The sequence below is a fragment of the Electrophorus electricus genome, chromosome 9 (genome assembly GCF_041902795.1).
Source record: "Electrophorus electricus isolate QZ-2024a chromosome 9, ASM4190279v1, whole genome shotgun sequence".
Lineage (NCBI taxonomy): Eukaryota > Metazoa > Chordata > Actinopteri > Gymnotiformes > Gymnotidae > Electrophorus > Electrophorus electricus.
Window position 1 is genome coordinate 20,110,001 of NC_137505.1, and position 27,753 is coordinate 20,137,753.

General features: G+C 38.9%; 1 protein-coding gene across 5 annotated transcripts in view; it reads left to right on the forward strand.

Annotated features, from left to right (window-relative positions):
* The window catches only part of lrp1bb (low density lipoprotein receptor-related protein 1Bb), a 218,232-nt gene that overhangs the window by 78,840 nt on the left and 111,639 nt on the right, over positions 1-27,753 (forward strand). For all 5 annotated transcript variants that reach the window (XR_014125233.1, XM_027032840.3, XM_081720521.1 and 2 more), the window contains 6 exons: positions 3,248-3,385; positions 15,096-15,215; positions 15,816-15,944; positions 19,096-19,353; positions 20,384-20,546; positions 26,538-26,760. Coding sequence is in view for 4 of the 5 variants with exons in the window: in XM_027032840.3 (XP_026888641.3) it covers positions 3,248-3,385; positions 15,096-15,215; positions 15,816-15,944; positions 19,096-19,353; positions 20,384-20,546; positions 26,538-26,760 (1,031 nt within the window). In the remaining variant the exon portion in view is untranslated. The remainder of the gene's footprint in view (positions 1-3,247; positions 3,386-15,095; positions 15,216-15,815; positions 15,945-19,095; positions 19,354-20,383; positions 20,547-26,537; positions 26,761-27,753) is intronic.

Consider the following 27,753-nt stretch of genomic DNA (forward strand, 5'->3'; position numbering starts at 1 on the left):
ACCTTGTGCTCTGTCACTCCCCACAGCTTAAATGCACTCATAGACTTGTCCTCCTATCTGTAACTGAAAATTCAGGAACTATTGCAGTGAGACTCTATCGATGAGGCAATAATCTTCTTAACATTTACTTTTTCGTGTCTGGACATAGCCAAGCGGCAAGTTTTAAATTTTGCCATGACAGCCTTATATCCCCTCAGATTGCAAGAATTATAGCAAGTGAGGGGAGTTTTGTTAAAACTCTACAAATGATGACATACAAAAAGCTGTGCACGCTAAATCCACCGCTGGCACTATGCAAACCATCCATAACTTCTTTTACAAGTTGGCTTATGCAAGTTCCTCTGCACTGGCAATCATCACATCCTTTTGTTCTCTCAGTACAAAAGGGGTGTTTGATCTTCTGCTGCTATGCAATTTATTTAATAATTATTAGTTATCACTATGTGTAGATTTCCATCCTCAAAATACCTATTTGACTATTATGTATAACTCGCCACTTGATATGAGAGGTTTATATAGATTTTCATGCATTTCGTTCTCTTACATTTTGCAGAGTTCTCTGTGTTGTGTAATATTTCAACATGACCTGTATCATGATGAATATTTCGGCACAAGAAATTATTTCCCATCATGCTTCAGCTGCACAGGCACCATCTGTGTTATTATGCCTGGTGCGTCTTACACTGCAGAATATTCATTTTTCCTCTCAACTGATTAGATTAGTCCTCAATCACTTTACAACTGGAAATGATTCTGTAATCGACAATTCTGTTTTATTAAGATAATCACTGTTTGTCATAGTTCCACACTCCATTGTCTTAACTTTGAGGTGCATGCTTGATGCAGTAGTTTATGACCTCTTGTGTAAGACCTCATGCTTTCCTCATGCGTTATGGGCTTCATGCTGTATTTATTCATGGATAAAAGGAAATTGTTCCATGAATGCATAATTAAATCGACGTCGAGCTGTATATATAGTTTGTAATTGAAAATTAGTAGGGTTATTAATAGACACATTTTGTATCCTTAAATACCTCATAACCTGTTGTGTACCCAAAGGGATGCGGTTTGAAACAAATAACATTCTAATAGAAAAGCCATTACTATATCTTTCTGCCTTGCTCCCTATAGAATAGCTATGATACAGATGCCTGTAAGGTTGATTACACTGCCATTGTGCTCATGCTTGAAATATGGGCAGCTGGAGTAGAGGTCACTTACGCTTGACTTTCCTTAATATAGCATATCCTTAGGGCTTAGGAAAAAAGTTACTTGATGAAAATGTGGGAGGGGGGAAAAGGCTCATATTTTATGTTACCTTGGTAATAGGAAAGCAGAACCATCCAATCCATGCAATGTAATATGGATGACTACCTTCATTTGATTACCTTAATTGTAGCATCTTTTTATCTCTTGAAGCATAAATGAACACTGCAGAATAATTCACTACCCACTACGAATGCCTTGCTTGGCCTAGGATCAGGGCTTTGATGTCGCAGGGACTCGAGAGATTTGTAAGAGGCCCTGTCACGTGGACCATAAATCTCATGCTAAGTGGCTGTGTTGCAGTTATGGTAATTGATACCAGTGTAGTTAAGGTGCAATGTGACACATTCACAGCATGCGAGATGGAAGCCGATGTTTCGCTTAGACATGTTTTATGTGCTTGCGTGTCTGCTCAGCAGATGAGGGTCACCTATGTGCCTTATGAATCTTTAAACAGCTGCTGGGTGCTGGAGTGTCAATGAGGAGCTCACTGAAACTGTTTTCTCTTTCTCTCTCTCGCTCTCTCACTCTCTCTCTCTCTCTCATTTTCTCTCTTTTTCTCTGTCTCTTCATCACTCCATGTTCGCCAGCATATCCTCATAGCTTCTGGGTGTGCAAAGCACAAAAGCTACGAAATGAACTTGGGCTGTCAATGTTAACGCATTAATTGGTGCAAATTTAGAGCCTAATGCACTAATGTTTCTTAAAGCGTTCAGTGATGTGTCACCTGATGTCTAGGACACAGTGCCGTAACTAAAGACAACAGCAGAAAAACCCATTTTGCTCAGTGCTGTACAACTTTCAGTGCAGCCTCCCAGTTATGTGAATAAAACTAAGGTCAGACTATTTGCACATTACTTACTGTAAACTGACGTTCATGTATTTTCAGGTATGCTGAAATATAGGTCGAGTGTGCAAGTTGCATTTTAACCTTGAGCATGACAGCCTGGGTCACAGGAGCTCATACGTAGCTAACTGCTTCATATAAAAGATTCATCTGACCTCTTTTCATCTTGCATCTTTCTCTCACACTTTTGTACTATCACAGGTGCTTTTTAAATTTGTTTTAAAGCCAGTTATATGAACAAAACAAATAAATATATTCCATGTTTATTTACACAAATATATACATTTGCCGTTTACCATTCAGCATATGTACTATGTACTATGTATTTATATATTAGTGTCTCTTTTATATATATATATATATATATATATATTGGTGTCATTTTTTGTTTTTTTTTGTTTTGTATATTTGTTTGGTCAAATGGTGTGTGCACCTGTACAGTATTTTGTGCTTGCTTTAACATTGGATAACTATAAATTAATGTGCATTCAGTGTAAATGTTTAATTTCGTAGTTTGTATTTCACAGCCTAGATGTAAATGCAGTCATAAAAATCCATCATCTCCCAAAAATTATTATGGTTTAAAAATGTTAAGTCTCATCTTCTTGGAATCAAAGCTTGCCAAAAGTAGTAACAACAACCATTCTACAGTAGATAATGCAAAATCAAGATGAATCCACATGAGAAAGAGAAAAGACAACTCAGTAAATAAGAAACCCATTCTCATTACCCATCAACCAACAGCAACAGAGAAGGAAGACAATACTGACAACTGCAACTGAATAACTTATTTACTGAAATACATAATTCTGATATTTTTTAGCAAAAAACCCAACTGTAATTGTGAAACTGCCCATCTTTTATTTATTCCCACATACTTGGCAATACACATGTAGCATAACAGTATGGCAGAATCTAAGTATAGACTTTGTTTGCACTATGACAGACTTCCTGGCAGCTTACTGCTAATTTTTAAAAAAAAAAAAAAAAATGTTTCAAAAATATTTTTTAAAGTTCATGGATATCTATAGGATGTGTTCTAAAACAATATTAATGTGACATGTGCTCCAATATTAATGTGACATGGGCTCATAATCTTGTTAGAGCTCACGACTTTTATTACCTCCACACCAGGTGCTGCAGAAGTGACAGTCAGATGCCCCCTAAATCACATCCAGTGCACTGGCTCCAGGAAGTGCATTCACTTCAATAAACTCTGCAATGGGGCCAAGGACTGCGAGGATGGCTTTGATGAAGGAGTCCACTGTAGAGGTAAAGCAATGCCTCTGTATTCATTATGCTAATATGTCCTCGTTTTTCTGTTAATATGCCCAATCTTTTGAGCTGCTTCCAGTTTGTCTTCATACTGGTAGGTGAATGATGTGTATTGGTACACGAATAGCCAAGTTTACACTTACAGCCACTGGACAACTGAATAGTGCGGTGGGTTGAGATCCACAGGAGTGATGTTGGACACGACCCACTGTTGGTCATAACCATCTAACTCACAGTCACAAGCACGTGAAACCACCTGCCCTTTGTGGCATAATAAAGCAGACTCAGCAGGCTGCTCTGGATGGGTGCCCATTAGCAAGGTCTACCCACCTCGGGCTGGCTGGCGCTGTGACCTTTGGTGTCCTGGAGGGGCGTGGCTTCAATCAGCGGTGGGACACCAGCCACCCTGTGATCAAAGGCCTCCCTGAAAAGAAGCCAGTGATCCATGCGATACAGAAAGGACTATTGTGTGAGGATGAATTTTGGTTTTGTCTGGTGGTGAGAGCAACATATTGTTGCATACTTGGCACTCATGAGCAATTTTTTCCTTACTTGAAGGTACATTCTGCTCCAAAATCTATAATTTATTGTTTATTCTTTATTTTGAAGACAGTTTGGTCGAATTTGACTGGCTTTTGCTGTAGGCTTCTGCAGACTGAAAAGAACAATCACCCTGCCATTGTTATTTTGCAGCATTGTATCTCTCATTTTATAAGCCCAACACCCACTAACAGTAATATCCCCTGAAGCCAGATCTCGCCTCCAAACATCGTTTACTCCAAAACAACTAATAATCTCCCAGTGCACTGAGCAATTGATCCAGAACAGCAGAGAAGGAGGGAGAGAAGGATAAAGTTTGGGCTTGGTCTGCATGGGAAATTAAGTGAGTGTTGCTTGTACACTACAGTAATAAATCAACAAAAGTTTTCAGAGGGTGTTAGGAAACATTACACAACATTATATTCACTGTCCCGCTCCTCTGTTTGTTTGTTTTTAGACACAGCTAATTAAGCAAGGAGCATTATGGGCAGTAAATCCTCTCTCAGCTTGTTCCTTCTGCCAGCATCTGCCCTAACCCCACTCTGAAAGTCCCCACTTTTAAAGACACCTGCTTTTCTTTTCTTTTGATGCCAATCTTGCTGTCTTTTACCTTCACACCAAAGCCACTGGAAACCTTTGGTCTTTCATTGAGTGTTCCAGTACTTTATACGCAGGGCAAACAGTGCGCTTATGGCACTGTGCTTTCAGGCTATTTGAAATGTCACTGTATACTGTGAAGGTTGCTAGTGGCCAGTGCTTGTTTTGGTGCCTCAAGCGTGCAGTAATGCAAGTGTCAGGTTGGATTTAATGAAGTGTGATAATTGAATGAGTAAGTCAGCGCCACGGTGCAGTTTGGTCTGGTGCATACAGCATATGTTTCTCACTACACACACACACACACACCTTCAGAATACACACTCTGATTGAAGGAATTGGGGTCATTTCAGGCAAGCTGGGGGTTTTGCAGTTTTTGCATTAATGAATCTCAAATAGACATTCCACAGAATTGGGCCCATATGAAAATCAAAGAAAGTAATTCTACTTCACCTTCAGCAAACTCTAGTCTGTCACGTTTTAATCATGGGTGCCATGAAGGAGAGCAGAATGTTTTTTAAGCAAGAATGTTAAACTTTTGTTCCAAATTGACACCTGCTTTGCTTATAGTGCTCCTAGTCTGTTTTCAACACCAATACTCATGCTGAAGAGGTGGAGAGGTCTGAATATATATTACAGATGACAGCGACCCTCACTGGCAAGCTTAAACTGAAACTGTGACGTGAAGTGCTGAGAATGCCCACACCATGGTTTTACCCTGCACCTCCTGCACTCTCTAACAGCATATAGTGAAGGCTTTTAATGCATGTAGTTATGCAGCTGCACCATTTATAATGTAGTTCCATCTCTAGATTTATCTAGTCATGGGGAAAGTTCTTCAGTTTATAATATGCTTGTTGAGTGAACACATTATTGGGTGTCAAAATGTGTGCAGACGTATTCATTGTATTTACATTTAGCAAAACAAAATATGCCTCTAGTCATGACTTCATCTCATTTTTTTTTTAGCACATGGCTTCTTATTGTAGCTAAAAGAAGAATCACACTGTAAAGTTCCACTAATGGGAAAAAAAAAAAAAAATCTACTAAAACATTAGAGTTTCATCAGAACACTATGATTTGGTCAGTACAGAGCAACACCCAGGCATAGTCAATGGCTAACGAACACATCCTTTAGCAGATTTTAAATCAGTGACACATACTAGCTAGCCGACCTGTTTCCATATGTTAGCTTGTTTATAAGACTCACAAGTACATTATCATGAGAAAACCTATTAAATAATTTTCATGTTTTCATAGTGATACGAATTGCCGTTTATATTTGGGTGAGATGTAGTTGTTAATAGATAATACCACCCTTGCAACGTAATGAAAAACAATGTTGCTCATGTACTCTCTCTGCTCTCTACAGCATTCAATTATCTCACTTGATTAACTTTTCATTACCGCCAATTCAAACAAACAAACAAACAGTGTTCTCTAAGGCAGGGGCAACAGTGATAAGAATTGTCTCTGATTCAAATATGAAAACCCTTGAATACTGTTCAAATAATGTCCTGACCCATTTACTATTCTAATAAATATGGATAAACAAAAATAAGTGAATAAATATGTAAATAAATAAGACAAAAATCAGCTCCTATTTCTTGTCCTCATATTCATGTAATGAAATGGAATGCCATTTAGAATGCATTTAGAGCTCCCGTCATTGCTCATTTTCTGATGTCTTTGTGCTTAGTTCATCATGGATTTTATTTTTATTGAGATTATGGGTTGCATCATACATTCATGAAATAAACAGCCAAACTGTCTTCAGTGGTGCAAATCCCACTAAAAGGCACACTAAATGACTGCTCTGTGACCACTCTGAATTCATTACGGACTTAAAGTTGGACTAAACTTCGTATTTTAATATAACTTGGGAAAATTACATAATGGGGAGAATCAATAGCTCATGGGCTTTGAAGTCTTTAAATGCTTTTACCTGGAAAATTCCATGTTGTCTTTGTATTTCTGTTTTTATGGTGGTAGAGTTTAATTCTTATTCTGTATTACCACATACATATGTTGCAGTTGAGGAGTGAACTGGACTGACAGTAATATGTCAGTCCAGTTTATTCACCAATAATAACACCTCATCCTTTCTCAAACTCCATCCCTGCATATGAACGTATCATAATCCATGCTGGGAGAGCTGGGAAAAAAAAAGATTTCTCCCAGTTAAAAAAGAAAATCAAATATTTGCGTCCAGTGTGGCAGTTTACAGTCTGTCATATTTTGTTAACCTTGTCATAGTAACCACACACACACACCCATACCCACACACACACACACACACACACACACACACACACACACACACACACACACACACACACACACACAAATAAATAAAATACTTGTTCAATCACAACCTTTTTTGTTACTGCAGTTTCATTTCTTTTCAAAAAGATCTGTTTAAAGCTCAGTAGAATGATGCAACTGAGAACTGTGAGTCTGTCAGATAAGTTAGCTGAATCTCCACAGTGCACAAGTGGCTTTTACCTATTCTAATTCAAAAGCTGCTGACATGTTGAAAAGAAGTTTGGCAGACATGAAGTTTGATATCTTTTGCTCATGCAGTAGGGGATTGTGTCCCAGACCCAGAGCATTTAAGAAGTGACAAACCTCTATTTGATGTCTTCTTTTGCTTATTCTGTACTCTAGCAGCTGGTTAGCTGGTATCGTCTGTCAAATCTTCACCTCTTCCTCTAATGTGAGGAAATCATCTGGAAATATCCAATCTTTTGCAGGAAGGTTTTTCTTGGCAGAATGAATTGGGGTTTTTTTTAATTGTGACTTGAATTAATCATGCCTTTGTCATGAAAAAGTCACACATTGCATAATGACACACAGAAATAATGTCACATTAAATGTTCAAGTTCCTAAAGTGTCAGTTTGTCCTTAAATGTTATATTCAGAATTGAACTTTGTACTTTGAGCTTTCTTTGTGAACTGTCCAGAGAGATGCACCTGTAACAAGCTTTGGCAGGAAGCACATCCACAGCATGTTTACTAAACACTCCCCCATCTCCACTGGCTGCTGCATGTGTTCAGGTCAGCATCTTAATTTGGAATCACATTAATTAGAGATCTTGAGGAGCAAGCAAAAGAGCTGGTCAAAGGCCGACCATGGAGAAAGGCCGCAGAGGTCCCCAGAGCCTGGAACTAGTCCATATGGAGAGGGGCAGTTTGGGGTCAAGCAGTGTGTTGGAGTGGGAAGAGTATCACCACTCCTATCCATGCATTGGCCGGGCCATCTGTGTGGGTCCCTGGAATGTTGGAATGACACTATCACTGTCTGTTCAGCCGAGTGAAATGGATGCAGGGTTCCATTGCAGGCATATGTTGAAGTTACTGGAGAGTTCCCTAGGGCCTGAAGGTTATTGTTGAAGTTATATTAAAGTTGTTTGGGCGAAAGTGCTAAAATAATTATGGCTTTTGGTATACAGAGTGATTATACCTACGCATTTTTGTCATACATTTGTTATTTATTATCTGGTCATTTATTAATTAAAACTTGCAAACCACTGATAAATATATAGGGCTATATGACGTTTGTTTGTCTCCCACTATCACCACAGGGAGATAAGGGTGATATCAGGACTTACACACTAATTATGTAAGATGAAATCATTATTCAAGTATGTTCCAGATTGAGAAAGGATATGGACGACCTCTTTTCCTTACTAAACCCAGCAGAACAAATTGTTCAAGAAGCATGTATCACCCTTGTGATGCTTCAAAATATCCTGCAAATCTTTATTGCCATATACAAGAGTAATTAGTATGGGAGCAGTTAGTAAGGTTCGGTTGTTTGGTGAGTAAATGCTGTTTCTGTACAGGAGTGGTGGGCTTGTGACTCTCAGTTTAATCCTGATCGAACTTTGTTGAACTCAAGGCTTTCTAACCTATTGATTCCTGTTGTTTGAGATGTTATCTTTGCAGTTAAAGGGAACAGGTAGAAACACTGTTAAGACATGGGTAACTGTAATTTCTAATTTGAAGGACTACAATACCTGGCAAGACCACTTCTCTGTATAGTGTTGTGGTAAGCAATGCTGCCTTTCCCACTGGCGGTGTTCAATGCCCTGTCTGGAAAAGTGCTCCATATTGTACTAATAACAGTAAAAATCCTTGCACTCCTAACCTACCTCTATTGCTCTGGCATTTGACCCTTCTTCATCTAAAGATTTGACCACTCCTTTGCAGGTAGATATGTACACTACAAATACATGTACATTGGGTTGTAGTAAAAAAGCAGTGTGCTATGTATGTTTTTGGACTGAAGTCCTTCCTAAGCTGTGCTAGAAACGTTATACACTATACATAAAATTGTACACTGCAGTTATACCATTTCCAAGGGCCTTCTTGAAGTATTCCGCTCTGATCTTTGTACTTTCTACACTTTGTTCTTTGTTTCCAGTTGGCAAATAAAAATGAAATGCATTATTGAATCTGGAAAACAATTTTGCTTTTCTGTAACAAAAAAAAATCTTTTAAAGAAAGACTACATACAGAAGAGGGTGTGAAGAAATCAACTCGAGATGTGCTCCTAGTCTGCCCGCCCTCATCCTCTGTCTGATGAAGAAATGGCCTTACTGTTTCTGCAGGACAGACAGACAGTCTCCTCTTTTTCACCGCATCTTGGCACCGGGCTCAAACGACCACCTTCAGAAGTGCATTAAAGGGACATGCCGTGTCTGTGATGAAAAGCAACTTCAGATCTATAGTCCTTTAAAGTGTTGTGGTGCTGTGCTCCATCTGTTCATCAGTATATTTAAACTTGAGTAAATAGAAGCTGAAAAATAAAAGGATCTTGTTACTATTTTGCCATTAATGTGCTCTGCAGGTTGCAACTAGTGTTTTATCAGATTTACTTTACCAAAGGTTTAAAATGAGTCCATGAAAGTCTAGCTCTTTTGATAATTTTTATTCATGAGTAATACTTTATTAATAATTTCTTTGGTTCATATTTATTCTTTTTTTTTTTTTTTCACTTGGCCTTTTTTCTATAGGACTATGTGGGCATGTAGTGAGCAGTGTAGTGTACTTACTAATGTAAAACAAAAAAAGCAATCTCTTAGTGAACAATGGCTGACATCTCAGTCAACTAAGCAACTGTTTTCAGAGTGCAGAATTACGTTTCTAGCCAAGCCGCTTTATCTTTGTCTGCAAGCCTACAAGGCTTCACATGCTACAGAGGACACATGAGTCATCACCCATCCTCTCAGGCTGTTGGCTATCAGGCAATAGGGGAGATGTCCTGCATGATGGGTTTTGTCTTTGACAAACATGGGAAGAAAGAGTCAGAAAAAAGCACATGGATTTCTCTTCATGTGTATTGTTCATGTGTATTGTCAATGATCTCAAGTGGCACTACTGAAGGCAGTGGGTCTTATTTATAAAACCTGAAAATATTGCTAGGAATGTTTGCATTCCTGAAAATCTGTCATTTGATAGTTCATAAAACCAGAAGTACTGTTTTTAGGTTTTGTTTAAAAGCCTCAAGATATTGGATATGTTTGATGTTGTGTGACAGTATGTGCTCTGTGCTGAGGAAATAATAGATATAGCATAGGATTGTCATTCTCCAAGACTTTGTGGCCTTGATTTAGAATTTAGTGTATTTTTACTCATTCATTCTGAAGTTCACACACAGCTAATTTATATACCACAATATTATGTACAGTATAATATTCCCTCAAGTCCACTTCACATATTTACTCTATAATATTTTCTGTTGGCCCATTTGTATTCCATCTTGTGGCAGTACTTCAACATAGTCAAACAGCCTGTGCTAAACAACCTGGTGCAGATGTTTATCAGAATCATTCCATGTCTGGCCAGGAGACTGGGCACCTGTTGTTTGGTGGCAGATATGAGGATTAATCCTGCATATCTGTCTGCTCACTGCATCTTTGCATTGTGGATGCAGTTCCTCTTCAGGGTGAGATGCATACTAATTAAAATAGTCCTGAACATGGTGGCCTGAAGTCTTGTGAGGCACAGATAGCAGGATCAAGGAAAGCACTGATAATTTCTACAGGCCTAGCAAAGGGCAAGCTGCCTTTATATTGAATCTGAACATTTATTTCATCAGCATGTAAATAATTGAATTAGGCATGGCTAGACGTTGTGGTTGACAAAATTACAATTTTATATAATATATATTACTGACAAGAATAGATGTGATTAATGCTGGACCTTACTGACATTTGCTTTATTTTGAATAGGGGGATAAAAGCACCCATACCAGATACTTTGGTAAAAATGCACACTGAATACTTTCATCTTCTTAATCTGAAATTCACTGAAACAGTGACTATTAAAAAGGAATTTCTGATTACATCATATTATAACAGCATCCACCCTTCCACCCTCAACTCCAGGGTGTCATGCCAGAAATACTGTAATTTCAATAATTTAGCATTTGTCAGATTACATGTTCTTATTATATGGAACAAAATGTGGACATATTTTTATACATTTTGTTAGAAATAATTAATGTGTAGTTCTTGTAAAAAATTATAATGAGGAAAAGTTTGCCCATTTGAGGTTGTCTTGAACACGTCTTCACCGGTTTTCTGAAACTGATAAATTGGTAGCCTGTTATAATTGTAAGTGCACATTTAAATCCACACCCACAATAACACTTCAGTGAACAATAGCTTCAGTATTTGGCTGAGCAACTGCTTTTCTCTAGACCTGCCACACATTCCAGAGTATGCCAAGTAGTCATTTCACAAATGGGTTGATGTGTCCTTTGTTGCCAGCTCCGTGTGAAAATAATTGTGGGTTGCTGCACTTCTGTTCCACAGAGACCATACCAAGAGAGTGACAGCTGCCACATGGATAGCAAAAAAATCACCAGCCCAAAAGTGTATTTTTGGGTTGTTTTATTAGAAAATTGCTATGTTTATTGAGTCAAATGTGCTGTACATAAAGTGGAGAAAATGTACAGTTGGATGTTTTACGTCAGTGTGTAGCCCTTGTAATCTTCACATCAGACGTCTTACAAAAGAACCAAAAGTGTAATTTAGAATTTTCAGAGAACATTTTTCAAGTTTGATTTGCGAAAGCAAGGGGCCATGGCTACAGGTTTTTATATATATATATATATATATATATATATATATATATATATATATATATATATATATATATATATATATATATATATAGTGTGTGTGTGTGTGTGTGTGTGTGTGTGTGTGTGTGTATGTAAAGGGGCAGAGTCAGAAAACTTGTTAGCAACCACACTACACCACACAAGATGTGCAACATGGTATTTAATGCCTGTTCACAGAAGACGTGTCTCCAAAGCCTAGGATGCAGCCAAGTTAGTGGAGGCCTTGCTAGTGCTAGTATATAGTACAAATGATCCTCTTGAGTATTTGCTCATGCACATTTGTGGCGGCCTTAGTTAGGCTGTAACAAGTCGCAGTTTACTGACGCAAGCAGTGCGACACATTTAAATCCCCTGGAACATTCAACTTTTTCTCGCATCTTCTTCAATTTTTCAAGAATCCAAATGGTGATTTGTGGGTGATTGAATAACTGAAAGCATACAGCAGTTGAGTCCATCGAATTCTCATAACCGACAGATGCATATCTCAACCACAGCTGTAGGATCCCATGCAATGGGACAGCCTTTAGGCCTGGTTCACCCCTACTACATATGTGTCAACACCATATTGTAGACACCATGGCTCCAGACTGTCCACAGTGCTCAATGTTCAAACGTCTCGCACCAATGTCCCTGGCAAGCACATACTTTTACACCAGTGCATGATCAGTGTGTGTAAGACAAAGTTATTCAAGCAGCTACTCAAGCAGGAAACCCAAAGCTTGTATCTCCTGCACAGTAAACGAGGAACGATAGAAACAGATCCCAATGTAAACACACACACTGATCACACACAGTCAAACATCATGGAGCTAGTTAGAAGGTGGCTGCTGCTGATCAGTGAAGAGGAACTTTTGTTGAGATCGGCTGACAGACAGAGAAGGCGGTGGCATGTATGCTCTTTTAACACTACACAAAGGCAGCAGGGTAAATTTAGTATGACTGACCAAAAAATATGCAACATTAACAAGGAAACTCGATTCCGGGTCTTCCAAAAGTCAAGGCGTTTACATACCCCTTTTTCATACTTTTTCCCTGGACAATGAATGATTAAGGTGCATATGTATCACCAAATACACTGGCTGTGTGGTTTTAACTTTTGAGTGGTAAACGCCCTTACTCGCGGCCCTTGAAAGCGTTCTCTGTGCACAACAGCTTCGACCACAATCATGTCAGTTTGGTATGTCTGCAGTAAGTATGAATCAGGCTTTAGGCTTGTTTGACCACTCTCCGTAGTGGTCAGTGAGAGGTTGTGTTCGAAATAGCCTACTACATACTACTCACATATTGATGGGTCCCAAATCAGTATGCTGTATGAAGTATGCATACAGTATTTTTTCTTTCCAGAATGAGAAAGATACCCAGATGACGTACTGTTCGGGTCAGAGCTATTTTCTGAGCTCTGCGACCAGAGCTATTTTCATGGTGTACTGCATCCCATCATGCTACGGTTGTCGAAAATCTTTTACAAGTGGGCGAAACGTTCATACTTTTGTTTGACCACATAGTATACTGGATACTATACTGCACACTACTATGGGGACCAATATGCAGTATACAGTATGTCGTTTGCTATTTTGAACATAGCTGACAGCATTCAGGGTGAGGACCAAAGTATATCCTGGATGGATTTACCTGACACACCCCAAGTGAGCTTCTAGCTCTCACACAATTCATACAAACATATGACATTCCTTTGTAGAATATAAAACTTCTCTTGAGCACATAACATCCACACCCACTAAATGCTTTAATAGCCTTCGTTCTATATTAACTACGGTATCTGGGTACATATTTGTCAACAGAGAATCTAGCCAGTGCGGCTATGTCGTCAAGCCATCTCTCGGCTTGCGCAGCCAGGTGAAGAGCAAAAGCAGGCGCCAGCTCTGAGACCTGCAGCTGCCTTGCCCTCATGAGACTATAACAGCATATGCCACCATGATATACAAATGTAACGCATTTGTAACTTTCACCAAGACGGAAACTGTATGGTTGCACCGAGTTGATGAGCCCAGTCCTTCTAGAACCTAGATCATGCCAGAGCATCACTTCTCAGTTCGTATCTGCCAAAGTTTGTGGCATTTTGTGATTCTGCCCAAGCACATCATTTTCCTCTTTGTGTACTCCTATTAGCTGTCGCTGTTGCAAAGGTTGCCATCGTGCTAACTCCAAGCAGTGGAGTCCAATGGGTGTGTCTGCCAAAATGTTGATGACTTGCATTTGTGAACAAATATTTTTCATTCAGTCCACATCGACTTCTTACCGGGACATATCAGCGGACAGGTTAAGTTTTTTTTTTGGTATAAATATATGCAAATTAGGGCAAAATGCATTTATCAAGCAAACGGTAAAATTCACCGGCAGTGCACAATTGAGGAACGGTGTTACCGTGGTGCTATTTGCTGTTTACATCACATTAAATCTGGTAGTAAGTTTTATGAATCTGCCCCTTAGTTTGTTTTTTTTGAGACTCGGGTGCTCCGTTGATCATAGCTAAAAATAGTAACAGAAGATTATACTGAAGTGCTCACATTGAGGAGGCAACTCACATTTAGCGGAATGCAATTTTCCTTTATGGCTTAGGTACTTATAGCTCTTCCTGTTCCTGTAGTTTATTGGTTTGATTACATATTATCACATATTAAGTTTTGCTCTCACAATATCAAAGCTCATAGGTGGCTTAAGCACTTGAAAACCAGCTATTTTTTCTCCTCCAGGCAGTACTGCCATTGCATAATCAGTTATCGAGCTTGTGTATTGAGATTCCCTCTGAGTTTCTGAGTGTGAGCAGCCTGTTATACCTAGGTGGTACACAGTTACATGGGTAAAAGAACAATAGATGATGTTCCGTCTCCTGCATAGTATCTGCAACAAAAACTGAACAATAATACTATGGCATATTGAACAGAAATCTGTTCATGCTCCTTATGTTGATTCTAAAACAACACATTTCTTGTACATCCAAGTTGCTATATTAAGTAATAGAACATATGCTTTTGAATGTTTTTGAGAGCTGAGAAGCAATTTAACAGGTAATGCTTTGCTTCTCTGCTTTTTCTGAGTTTTCAAATGAACATTTACAAGTGTTGTAGTAATTTCACTGCCTTGTTTCTGTGGGAAGCACCTCTCTGATTTTCCTGCATGCGGCTCCATTGATCACTGCCTCTGACCTGGGATTGTCAGCATGCGCCTACACTTGGCGGTGCTGATGACTGAGGAAGAGTGAAATCAAAAAGCAATTTACATCTCTTCCTTTGTCTCTCTCTTTCTCTTCCCCTCTCTGTCTCTCTGTCCCTGTCTCTTTCGCTCTCTCTCTCTCTCTTTCTCTCACTCTCTCTGCTGTCTCTCTCTATCTGTCTGTCCCCCTCGCTCTCTCTCTGTCTTTCTTTCTCTCTCTCCTCTCTCTGGCTCCTCTGTGTTTGCTCCATTCCTTTCACCCTGCAGAGCTCCTGTCAGCCTGTCACGAGCTGCACTGCCGTTATGGCTGCATCATGACCAGGAACGGCACCTTCTGCTTCTGCGCAGATGGCTTCGAGGTGGGCGAGGATGGGCGCAGCTGCAGAGGTAGGCCTCGCCAGGTCAGCCTGCTCTGACCTTTGCCTGTGGCCATTTGGTCCAGTGAAAGATTGTCTGAAGAAGATGGAACGAAGGCTGTCTGTCTCTTGGGTGTCTTTTTCACTTTCTGTCTGGCTTTATTTGACACATGGGACTGACTTGTCAGAAGTTAAAATATTTTCTTTGGAAGTGCAGTTTTGGTCTAAATGATTACTCCAGAGTATAGTTACAATGTTGCTTATTGTTTATATAGTGCATAACCAACAGATATTTTGTAACATATTTTCTACTATGAAAGAAATGTGATTACACAAGAAGGTGCTTATCAGGGGTCAAACATTCACTTTATAACAGCGTGCCATTTCCTCTCTGCTCCTCAAGCCTTACAAATCAGGAGAGACTAATCAGCACACCACTATTGGTAGATTATATTATGCTCCCTTCTAAACAGGCTAAAACTCTGGAGACCAGTGCACAGTAGGACAAGTCCACCAATGTGAGATGGCACTTACAAAAACCACAGCAAGGCTGCATTAAGTGGGTTTTATGTATTTGGGTCATGTTTGAGCATACCTAATTTGTCATAAATGACTCTTCCTCTGTGTGCAGATCATGATGAATGTGCCGTGTATGGGATATGCAGCCAGAGTTGCGTGAACACCTATGGGTCATATCACTGTGGCTGCACAGATGGGTACAGCCTGCAGCCTAACAGACACTCCTGCAAAGCCAAACAAGGTAAGAGCATGATGAATTAATGACTGGCATGCTGCATGGTGCTTAAATGTATGCATACACTCCTTTTATTTAACGAGTTTGCTTTGTGCCACATTATGTGTCAGTATTAGTGATGTACAATGAATGCACACACACTTGCGCCTTGCTGTAACAGAAACGGAAAACCAGCAATGCAACACTGATGTAACTTAACTGTAACCCAGTAATACAGCAGTGAATGGATTTGAATGTTTTCTGGAAATTATGTGAAAAGTTATAGATGACTGCCACTTTTTACAAACAATATTTTCAGTACTTTCTTATCTCTTGTTTTTGAAACATCTGTGAAACTTTCACATTTACATTGAAAAGCCTCTCAACAGACAAGATACCTTTATAGAAAACTACTGAACCAGATTCAACAGACACAAGAAACTAGCATATGCTGTATGTTTCATTTGGTTGATGAAGAGGATATTTTTGAAAACACATTCTGAACATGCAGTGTATTCCAGCATTCTCATGAAAAAAATATTTGGAGTTTAAGAATAGTGTTCTCAGTTTTAATAATAACATTCTCAGTTTTAATAATGACATCCTCAGTTTTAATAATAACATTCTCAGTTTTATTAATACCTTTCACAGTTTTAAGAATAACATTCTCAGTTTTAATAATAACATTCACAGTTTTAATAACTTTCACAGTTTTAATAATAACATTCTCAGTTTTAATAATAACTTTCACAGTTTTAATAACAGCTTCCTCAGTTTTAATAACAGTGTCCTCAATTTTGGCTTCCTCTCATCGGTTTACTATGTTGAATAACAAATAATGGGTCCTTTGGGTGGTGATAAGACAGACATCAAGGATTAAGTCCAGAGTGATTTTATGAAGAGGAGAGTCTCAAGGATAGCTTTGCTCGATCTCTATTAAACCCTCCTAGTGCTTACATGCCTAATGGCACCTGCCGGGGAGCGTGTGTCCTTGTGAGTCAGGAATCCAATCAACTTTATCATTAAATCTGCTGCTTTGTAATAGGGGTTTCACGACAAAACCAATGATAGCAATTCTAAATGGATTCACAAGTCAGTTCAGCTAATATCTGGTGGTAGTTTTTAATCAGACAACCAATTGTTGTTTAGGGCGCTGATGGATTGTCGGATTCTGGCTGCCAGGAGAATTTCTGTGTGCTTAGGTGAATGGAACTTAGTGGCCTGTTTTGTCTCTTACCGGCTAACATTATTAGTGCTGGGCTTTCGTAAAGGTTATAGAAAATAAGCTAATTACTGTGATTATGGAGCTGCCTGATGCATGGTCCTGGATTCACATGCATTGTTTTTTATCAGTTCCACAAAGAAAAGTCTTTCATTTTCAGGTGCCACATTTATTTTTAGAATTTAAGCAAGCAAATTCAAATAAATGAATAATTCTAAGAACGGCACAAATCATGAACAATATGTCAAAATATGTGTTGGGCGTGAGACCCTAAAGGCTCTGCAGTGCTCAGAAGCATGTGGCTTAAAAACATGAAGTGTTGTTGTATATTTATTTGTGCAGTGCAATGGCACCAGTTTGCACATGTTCTGGAAATTGAATGGGGATTAAGGTACAGTGTGCTCAGTAGGAAATAGCTGCGAGGCACAGCAAACCTTGCTGGTAGATGTACCATCAGGCCTGCTTTTAATCAATGTGACTGCTTTCCTAGGAGGAATAAACTGAATATCATTACCCATAAACTTAACTGAACTCACAGCTCACCCACATTAATATTAATTTAGCAGAAAGAGGTTGTAGCGCAAGGATAACTATGGGGTTTCCATTAGTTGTAAAAGCTCATGCATATAAATTCCACAGCACCCCCTACTCTCTGGCCATCAGATGGGGACTGGCAGAGTATGAAAAACCCATTAAGAAAGTGGATGTTTAATATGAGTTTTTTCTCTGTATGAAAATAAAATATAAAATAAGTTTCATCAGTTTGTCCTGTGCATACAATTCAGTGCAGCCGAATTACTTTCCCATCATTTAGTCACCAGTGGTTCCATTTTCTCACATTTATTTCACATTTCTTAGTATGTCTCACTGCAAGTCTCTGCCATGAGCTTTATTTTATGCCTAATGTTGCACCGACCATTCAAACTGTAACTGTAAGTTAGAAAGGGAATCAGATAACAAGCCATTTTTCTTTTTCCATTCAGGATTGAAGCATGTACTGGCATGGCCTGTGTATGTCTGGCTATCATTTGGATACAGTGTTCTTTATTGTACCACACAGCCATCCTAATGAGAGATGTTAAGGCAGCTGTTCAGGGTGTTGTAGACTTATCTCAGAGAGAAATTGCCAGCTTCTGCTATGTGATATTGAGGGATGGTATTCAGTTTTAGTAGTGAAAATGGACAAGTCGATTTATAGCATTTATTAGAGTTGTGACCATGAACTTATTTTCCGGATAACATATAAAACTTGTCAATGATCTCGACAAATGTTTGGCGAAATTAAAAATGAAATAAAAACATTTGGCCAGACATTTTGAAAGTTTGAAAGCCACAAAATGTAAATAATCTGATGTGATAATAATAACAGTTATATGTAGATTAAATAATAGTCTCTTGAACCCTGCAATTGAAAGAAGATAGCTAAATTCTGATTATACGCACTAAAATAAACCATGGTAATGGTATTTATTAGTAATGGTGTCTGTGACATATAATCATTTTATCTGCCATTCTCTGATTTGAGCCTGTCATCAGTGAATGACTTCATTACAGTTATTTCATTGACAAACACAGCACTGAAGAACATTAACAGCTATTTAAAACAAAGTCTTTGCTGGTCTCGCTGTGTTCTGAAATCTTGGCCAGCCCATGTGGCTTAAAAAACCCACTGTATAGTGCTGTCATCAGCCCACCTTTTCTGCAACACTGCTGTCACCCTGGCATTATAAGAAATTTGGAATGGCAACAGAGATGCCCCAATGCAGTAGTTTAAGCAGTTACTCCTCGTAATTGGTGACAACAATATTATGACCCGCAAAATATTGCCCCTAATCTCTGCTCCCACTAAGAGAGACCAGACGGGCAATAGCTCACCGTGCTGAATGTTTCAAATGCCTGCGCAATATTTGACCTCATGCTGATTTGTCACCACTTTTGCCTTCACTTTTATCTCAGAGCCTGGTGAGAGCCCTGCCGTTCTGATGATTGGAAGCTCGGATAATATTGTAATCACAGCTCTAAATGGGTCCAGCCTGCAGAATTTGAAACTCCTGGACACAAATTGGACCCATGCCTTGGACTTTAACCACAATGAGGAATCTGCTTGCTGGGTCACATCCTCCGAGTCCGCTGGACAGCTCTGGTGCACCAAGATGAGGAAGCCAAGTGGATTTTCCAAGGAACGGGAAATAAAGACAGTGCTGAATCTTCACAGTAAGCTATTTATACTTGTGGCAGATATAAACATAAATATGTTAATGTGATAATTAGACAATGTGATAATGCAAGATCTGGAAATGCATAAGCATATGCAGTCATAGAAAAATGTTTTTACCTTTCATATAACATTTCTTTGCACTCACTTTTGGCCTCAAAGACCATGACCACATTTTGCCATGCTTAAATTGAAGGAGGTATTTAAACTCAAATGCATGTTGCTCATTCATATAATGTTCTGTTGTATTTATAGAATAAATATACTGCATTCGCAAAGGTGCTTTTTAATGTACTTAGCGTTTGCTTTACTAATAACTTTATTTATTATATCTGATAAATAATGTGTGGTTTAACCATTTTCCATAAAACATACTACTGTTTATTTATGAAATAAGTTTAATCTACAATTTATTGTGAATTATAGCGCAATATATGTAATTTCAAACACATTTCATTAACTTTAATTTCATGTTAAACTGGGGCATTTTTTTCATATTAAAAGTCATAAAAGTCTTAACAAATGAATTATCATTCCAGACTTTGCAGGGAATTGCATCGCTTGTTTCACAAAGCATTTTGCACAACTGACACCAAGACCCGTCTGTGTCTCTAATACAGAGTGAATTAAATATTAATGTAAACTCAGTTTTGAAATATGACACAGGAGCTCTGTTTGAATCTGTTCAATTCGTTACTGTAGCTGATTGCCACCTGAGACCTTCTCACTCGCCAAATCAAAGCTCCACTCCAAACTATGGGAAATGGGAAGCCATGCATAAGCTGCCATTTTAACTGTTCATGATTTGATTTGGTTTGCTGTGGTGATTGTTCACACATGGCTAGCCATGACAAACAGCCATTATGTTTGATTCTGGATGGAGTCATGTGTCTTACTTGGTCATTCATTCTAAAAGCTTGTGACACACTATAGTTTATTTGCGATGCACCATTCATGAGGCAAGCCGTAATGTTGTCACCAACATGACGTGTTTAATGCCGTTTTTCTTCAACTTTTTTTCTAATTTAGATGTCGAGCAAATGACAGTTGACTGGCTTACAGGAAACTTCTACTTTGTGGACCGAGCAAGCGCCAGGATATTCGCTTGCAGCCGGAACGGTGACACTTGTGTCACTATAATAGATCTGGACCTGTTGAATCCAAAAGGAACAGCTGTGGATCCTCTCATGGGGTGGGTGAATTATGCATGAGGTGTGTCACATACAATGAAGCAGCACCATTCTGAGCCTAGATCATTATTAACTGTCTAAATGTTTAAACTCACACACAGTCCATGATTCCAAGCTTTTAGACACTGATATAAATTTGCCCTGAGTGTAACTGGCCCTGCACTAAACATTTGATCTCACCTCTACTCATATCTGACTGTGTAATTCGGTGACAGCTCATCCTGTCAAAAGTTTCTTTGCGACTCTGTTACATGTCCAGCAGCTTATTATGGCATTACCTATGACCCCACCCCTATCACGATTCTATCTTTGTTTGTTGCAACACCATGGACACATTGCCAAAACAGGTCCATGGAATCTTCACACTGAGTGGTAATTGTAGAAGTGTTTGGTGGGGAGAAATGTCTGAAGGAACACAAAGGCACCTCAGATGGGGGAAGGGCAGAGTGATTATTCCAGTTATCACCAGCTAAAAGGGGCTCGGCTGTAATATTCCCAGTGAGCTGAAAGCAGGCACTGAACAGACTCTGGGTACTATTATATTCATGAGAGCACAAGGGCAGACAGAGCATTGAGACTCTGTGTAGGTTTTTAATGAGGCTCCCCTAAGTAAAGCTGAATCTTTGCACCAGTGTGTAAGGCTATAGAGAGGACCACAGAGAGAGCTGAGGCCATCAAATGAAACCAGTCCAGCCTTGGAGTGAATGCAAGCCCATCTTGCTCTTTGTTACTTGGTGTAAAAAAGATTGATGCTAAAATAACTGGCAGTCGTTCTGCTTGTGGCATCTGTATACCCCATGTTTTTCTTTTCAGTGGCCTTGAGCACACTCCAAAATCTTTTCTTTCTTTTTTTTTTTTTAATTTTCAAGTCATGCTACAACAGAGCATGTAAAGTACACTGTCTTATTGTGGATTATAAACAGGATATTTAAAACTGAAACTCATTAATATGGCCTTGGCAGTTTTACTGAACAAAGTTTAAAGGGAACTCACATTCTGAAGTCTGTCAAACAGTTCACACGCTTCATATAATTTCATGCAATTGCAATTTCAGAACTACTAATGTGGTCTATTCTTTGCCATTGTAATGTAGCAATGGGCAGTAACACACAGTGATGTGTGCCCTGGAACTCCAGAGCCAAGTTCCATCTTAGCTGACCTCCAGAGTCAAACCTGAAACAGCACTTCTTCCCTTAGATGCCTCAACTCAAGTATTTTAGAGGACAAAGTGCTTATCCAGCTCCTGTCTTTAAAGCTGCTTCATGCAGCTGTGTCATCATTACGTTCCACATCCACAAACCTTGTGTGTAACAAGAACATGAACAAATGGATGGTTTTGTTGAAAATAGTTACATGTAGAAGAGGTAGATATGAGTCTTGTAGACCTAAATCCTATGCTAAGCTAAAGGGTTCTGTGCCCCCCCCCCCACACACACACATGGGTGAGAAAAAGGGGATTCATTTCTAACATGTTAAAATATCCTTTAAAATGGTAGCATTCCTCATTCCTCACCTACTATTCACCTTAGAAGTTGTTTCATGAATACAGGCTCTGGTCCCTTTGCTATGTTCCTTTTCTCTCTGCAGTTTTATCCTAGAAGGGAAATCCGCTTCTGCAAGGGCTTTTTGCTTACACTGTTATTCCTGTATCCAACAAACACAAAGGCACTCCTTGTATAGTCTCTTGGGATTACTTCCTTGTGTCTTTTTAATACATTTGGTAATGAACATAATATTTTAGCAACAGATATGCTTACCTTATGAAATGGTATTTATTAGGTGTAGTGGGTTCGTCTAAGAGTAATCCATCAGGATTTCCTTTCCTAAGGCTCTCTTTGTGAAACTCTCTGAAGGTCAGCAGGAGGCCTCTGCTAAGCACTCAGTGTGCTGAGGGCAGGTCAACGGGATACGGTGTGCAGCTTCCGTGCAGATGAAAGCATGCAGGTCTGAGTACATAGCATGCAGATTTGAGCCTTTACGTAGCAACTGCCTACCAGATGAGCTTTGCTTCGCATGCTGTCCTATAGCTGGCAAGGTGCGAGACCCAGCTGCATGTTTGTGGGAGAGGCAGTGTGAGCGGAGGTGGTTTGTGAGCCCAGAGCAATGGCATACAAGCAAAAGAAATTGAGATGACTTGGGATGGCTTATGATGGTGGCAGCGTTTATGGGGCTAGCTCAAAAATCACTATTCAACTTTGCTGCTGGCAAGGGGGTGGGCTTTGATGGAACGTATCGTGTTTCGATGAATATTCCACTCACGCAGTGTATGTGGCTATAAAGTTTGTTTACCCCCACTTCAGATAGTTTAACTTGCTTGAAACAAATGCAGCGCAAAATAGTGAGAGATGTTGTGCCATTATAAGTGGAGTGGGTGTGACTGAAATTCAATTGTGAGGGGAATGAAAGTCAAGCTATGCTGATTTTTGTACATAACCAATCTCTCCCCTCTCTGTTTGTTTCTCTGGTAATCTATCTTATTGGAGAACTGAGACTTTTTTTAGTTTCTTTTCAACAATAATCAAAGTCTACAGAAGCAAAAATCTGTGTGTCTGTGGTGACTGCATTGCATTTTCTTTATAGCCTTTTATAGTGACTGACTAATGCCAAATGTTTAAGGGTGCAGATGAGAGGCATTGCTAGTTTCATTTATGCATAAACCTGAGTTGTGCTCAGGATTGTACTACTGGGTTGACCTAATTTTCTTTTGCAAAAATGGTGTGTTGCTGGAGGCAGAATCTCAGGATTGCTCAAAAATCTGGAAGTATTTGGGATACAATGTGACCAGGTCAAGAACAGCCAGTTGTAAATTTCCATTCCATTGTCCATATCATTTTTACTGACAGAATAATAATTTAGATTTTTATCTGGTTGATAGTGTTGTAGAGTATATTCAAATATGTGCATGTGAGCTATCATTATATTTATTTATTTATTTTTACAAAAAGCCGAGCACATGAACTGTACGGTCACTGAATCATGTGTACTATACTGTAAAACTTAGACTGTACACTGACGTACATGTGAAGCTAATACACTCTGAACCATGTGGTGCTAATAAATGTTTCTGAATGTTTAAGTTCCATTTCAGGTGCATTTTATTTCCTTATTTTCATGCAAATCTTCCAGCATCCATTCCTAGGACCTTGTTGTCCACCTGTCATTCCAATATGATTTGGTTAGAGAGGAGTTTACTCTGTGTATAATTCACAATAATAATTCAGGATGACTGCCTTAAGTATGTAAGGCAGTATAGGCCATTTTATGCCCTTGGATTACAATCCAGCCTGTTATAATGATTCATAGGCTTTCCATTCATTTCACATTTTATCAAGTGTTATCAGTGTGTGCCAGTCACTATGGTTAGTTACAGACACTGGGATTGTTATTCAAAGATATGTGTCTAGACCAACTAGCCATTTTCTTAATGTGCTGTAAGGAGATCACTACATCTATTCTGATTTTCTTCTTTGAGTTTTTCAGGGTCATTAGTTGGAAATCCTCACTTGCATCAGGGTAAAAAAAAATCAGACTATAGGCTCCCTTATCATCTTTTTAGCTGTGCTTATTTTGGCATGCTACGTTGTTTGAATACTTAAAGTACTGCTTCAGCAGCACCTGCATGTCAGAAATGCAGCATTTGTATTCCAAATAAATATTACACCTGTTCAGAGACAGAACTCTGCTGCCTGACAGAGGGGATTTGTCAATCTGGTTTTACCACTAACTCAAAAGACACCATATCTCTATCACTGTTTGACGACTCTAGATTAAGTTGTTCCCACTACTCTGACATTGCCTGCCATCAGTTGCACATATGCAGACTTCAAACTGAAGGGGTATCACATGCTTTTTGTAATATTAAGGAAAAGGATGTATTTATATACAGGATATATAATAAACATTTCGGCATTTAGCAGACACTCTTATCCAGAGCGACTTACAAAAATGCTTTTGTCATTTACTCATATAATGTATTCTAGCTGGTACAGTAGGTTAGAGTTCAAGATAACATTGAACTAGAATACTGTTGAAATACAGGGATCAATGCTGAAATGTAGAAGTGTGAAACATGTATAATCTCTATATCAGATAACAATAATTGCAATAACAAACAATATAAACTGGATGTGCTAGACTTACAGTTACCCAGTAGGTGCAGGATCAGTGGTCATTCTAAAACTTCCACAAACAGATAAGTCTTCCATCTGCATTTAAAGACTGCAAGGGACTCTGCTGTCCAGACAACCAGTGGAAGTTAATTTCACCATCTGGGAGCCAGGACACACAAAAGTCTTGATGTTTGTTTTCCATGAGGCTTGAAGCATGGTGTTTCAAACTGAGACATACTTGAGGTATGGATCAAGCTTTGACCAATGGCATCATGTATGAAGGGGCTGGTCCATTTTTGGCTTTGCAGGCGAGCATCAAGGTTTTAAATTTGATGTGGTACTGGAAGCCAATGATGGGAATGCAGCAGTGGTGTGATGTGTGAACTTTTGAATATTGAAGACCAGTTGCGCTTTTGCATTCTGGATAAGTTTTTAAGCTCTGATGGCCCACAGAGGAAGAGCAGCAAGTAGGAGGTTGCAGTAAGTCTATCTTTGAGATGACAAGAGAGTGCACAGGCACATGGGTAACTTCCTGTGAGAGAAAGGGCTAAATCCTTTTTATGTTAAAAAGGAGAAATCTGCAAGACTGGGTATGATTTGAAACATAAGTTGAGAATGACAACTGGTTGTCCAATGTTATGCCCAAGCTACGATCAGCTTCAGACAGTGATATCAGGGAGTTCTTGAAAGAAATTGTGAGGTCATGGTGAGGGTTGGGAGTTCCTGGGATGTACAGAAGCTCAGTTTTACTAGGGTTGAGCTTCAAGTGGTGGGCTGTCATCCATGATGCATTGTCAGTCAAGCAGGCTGATATATGCCTGGAAACCTGTGTGTCAAAGGGTGGGAAAGAAAGAATGAATTGGGTGTTGTCAGAATAGCAGTGGTAGGAGAAGCCATAAGAAGATATTATATCACCAAGAGAGCGAGTAAACAAACAGAAGAGGGCCTAACACTGAGCCCTGGGGGACACCAGTGGAGTGTCTGCATGGACTGGCTGTGGATCCTCTCCATGTTACCTGATAGGACCATCCCTCAAGATATATATATATATATATATATAGTTTACAAGATTTAATAAGCATTGCAGATGTAGTCCCCAAGCGAAAGAAAGAAAGCCCCAATAAGACTGTAAAGACTTTTTAAGACCACTGATGAAAGCTGTTGCTGATGAAGCTTTTCATCTTTGCTATGTTCTGTGTTTATTTTCTGGGTACAATTAAACACTGTTGGAGTCAGTACTGCTCCTGTTTTTAAAGTCACTGTTTAAACTGCTAATTACATTTATGTTTCAACTATCTGTCCTTTAGATTCTAGAAACAGTAGAAATGTAACATTTTGTTTTGAGGTTTTTTTTCCTCCATACTACCAAACTGTGAGCCATTATAGTGCTGTCCTCTGAACTCAATTATATTTTAAGCATCGTCACCCTAATTAGTTTATGCAGTTTACCTGGAACTAAGGCCATTTTAAACCTTAATTTCTGAATTATTATTTATTTACTTTTAAAATGAATAATACTTTGAAGGTGTGAAATGGTTAACTAACAAGTCAAAGTCATGGAAGCCTATATAATCACTAGAAGTAGATGTAACTTAAATGCATTAGTGTTTTTGTATTTGTGGTTATTGTGTTTTCCACTAGTTTTCCATCTATATTTCTATCGATATTCACAGATGTTTACCTATAATGATCTATTGACAAAGTAATTTAACTTACATAGTAGTCTACATCCAGCAATTGGATAAGAAAGGGATTTTACTGCACAGGAGTTAACGCTTGATATTCACATTTGCATTAACAGTAACTTGTTTTTTTTTGTTTTTTTAAGCAATGTCTGGCCTGCTACAGAGCTGTTTAATGTGCACGTCTCCCACTCTTTCTCAGGATGCTATTCTTCACCGACTATGGAAACATGGGAAAGCTGGAACGTTGCAATATGGACGGCACCAACAGAACGCGAATTGTGGATTATAAGATTGAGCAGCCAACCGCAGTAGTGCTGGACCTAGTGAAGAAACTGGTTTACTGGGCAGATGCATATCTGGATTACATTGAGGTTGTGGATTACAATGGCAAGAACAGACACACTGTCATCCAAGGGAATCAAGTAAGTGCCAGACATCCTGAGTTGGAATGACAAATGAGTCTATTTTGTTGTCATGCTGATATGAAGGAGTACTTTTTATCTTTTCCTTTTTTTTTTTTGTTTTGTTGTTGTTTTTTTGCAATATGTGGGCATCTTAAAAGCAGTAGCTACCTGGCACTGAATTTGCCTGGTGAGATGTTTTAAATTAATGAAAACATTATATTGCCTTCAATTAATTACTATTCTGAAAGGTTTTCATTTCCACACAGCATCTTGAAATTAATCCCAGAGTTTACTTGATAAACAGTATAAAGAGATGATGCTGATGCTTTATAGACCAGTTTTCTTAAAAGGACATTTTAGTACAACCCCATATGACCTTTGAACCTGAATAAAGAGGCTGGGTCTAAGGAGGTCTACCACCTCCTCAAACTTGTAGAATGTCCTCTGGAAGCAATTCAAAAAAGTCTGTATTAAGAACAAAGTTTGAGTCTTGACCAGCTGCAGATATGTGTAAATAATTGCAATGTGCTCACTTGTATAAGAAAATTAGTCTGATATTTTGTAAATTGCTGTCAGAAAGGGTCTACAATGTGCAATGTAGCTAACAAGGAGAGCTCAAACAATGAAGGGGCATGGGTGCAAATGAGTGACAGGGTCAACCCTGCTTTTGATACTGACTAACAGGGCAACTCTGAATTAGAGAGAGATTTCAGATGAAATAATGGTTATAACATTCATTCCCACCACCTACCGTATCTGCGTGGCTTCCTCAGAGTGCTGATTTCACAGACACATTCCAAGGATTAATTAACCTAAATTAATGCACAGGCCAGAGATGTGATTGTATTAAAAAGGATTCACCATTAGAATATTTTACCTGAAGTGTGCTTCTGAGACTGATAATTAGGGATTATTATTGTTCAAAAGAAAATCCCAGTGAGCAAACCCATAAGAGAGGAGAAGGGCATGTCCAAAGAGATGCAGACTGCAGTGCAAGTGCAGGTGTACTCA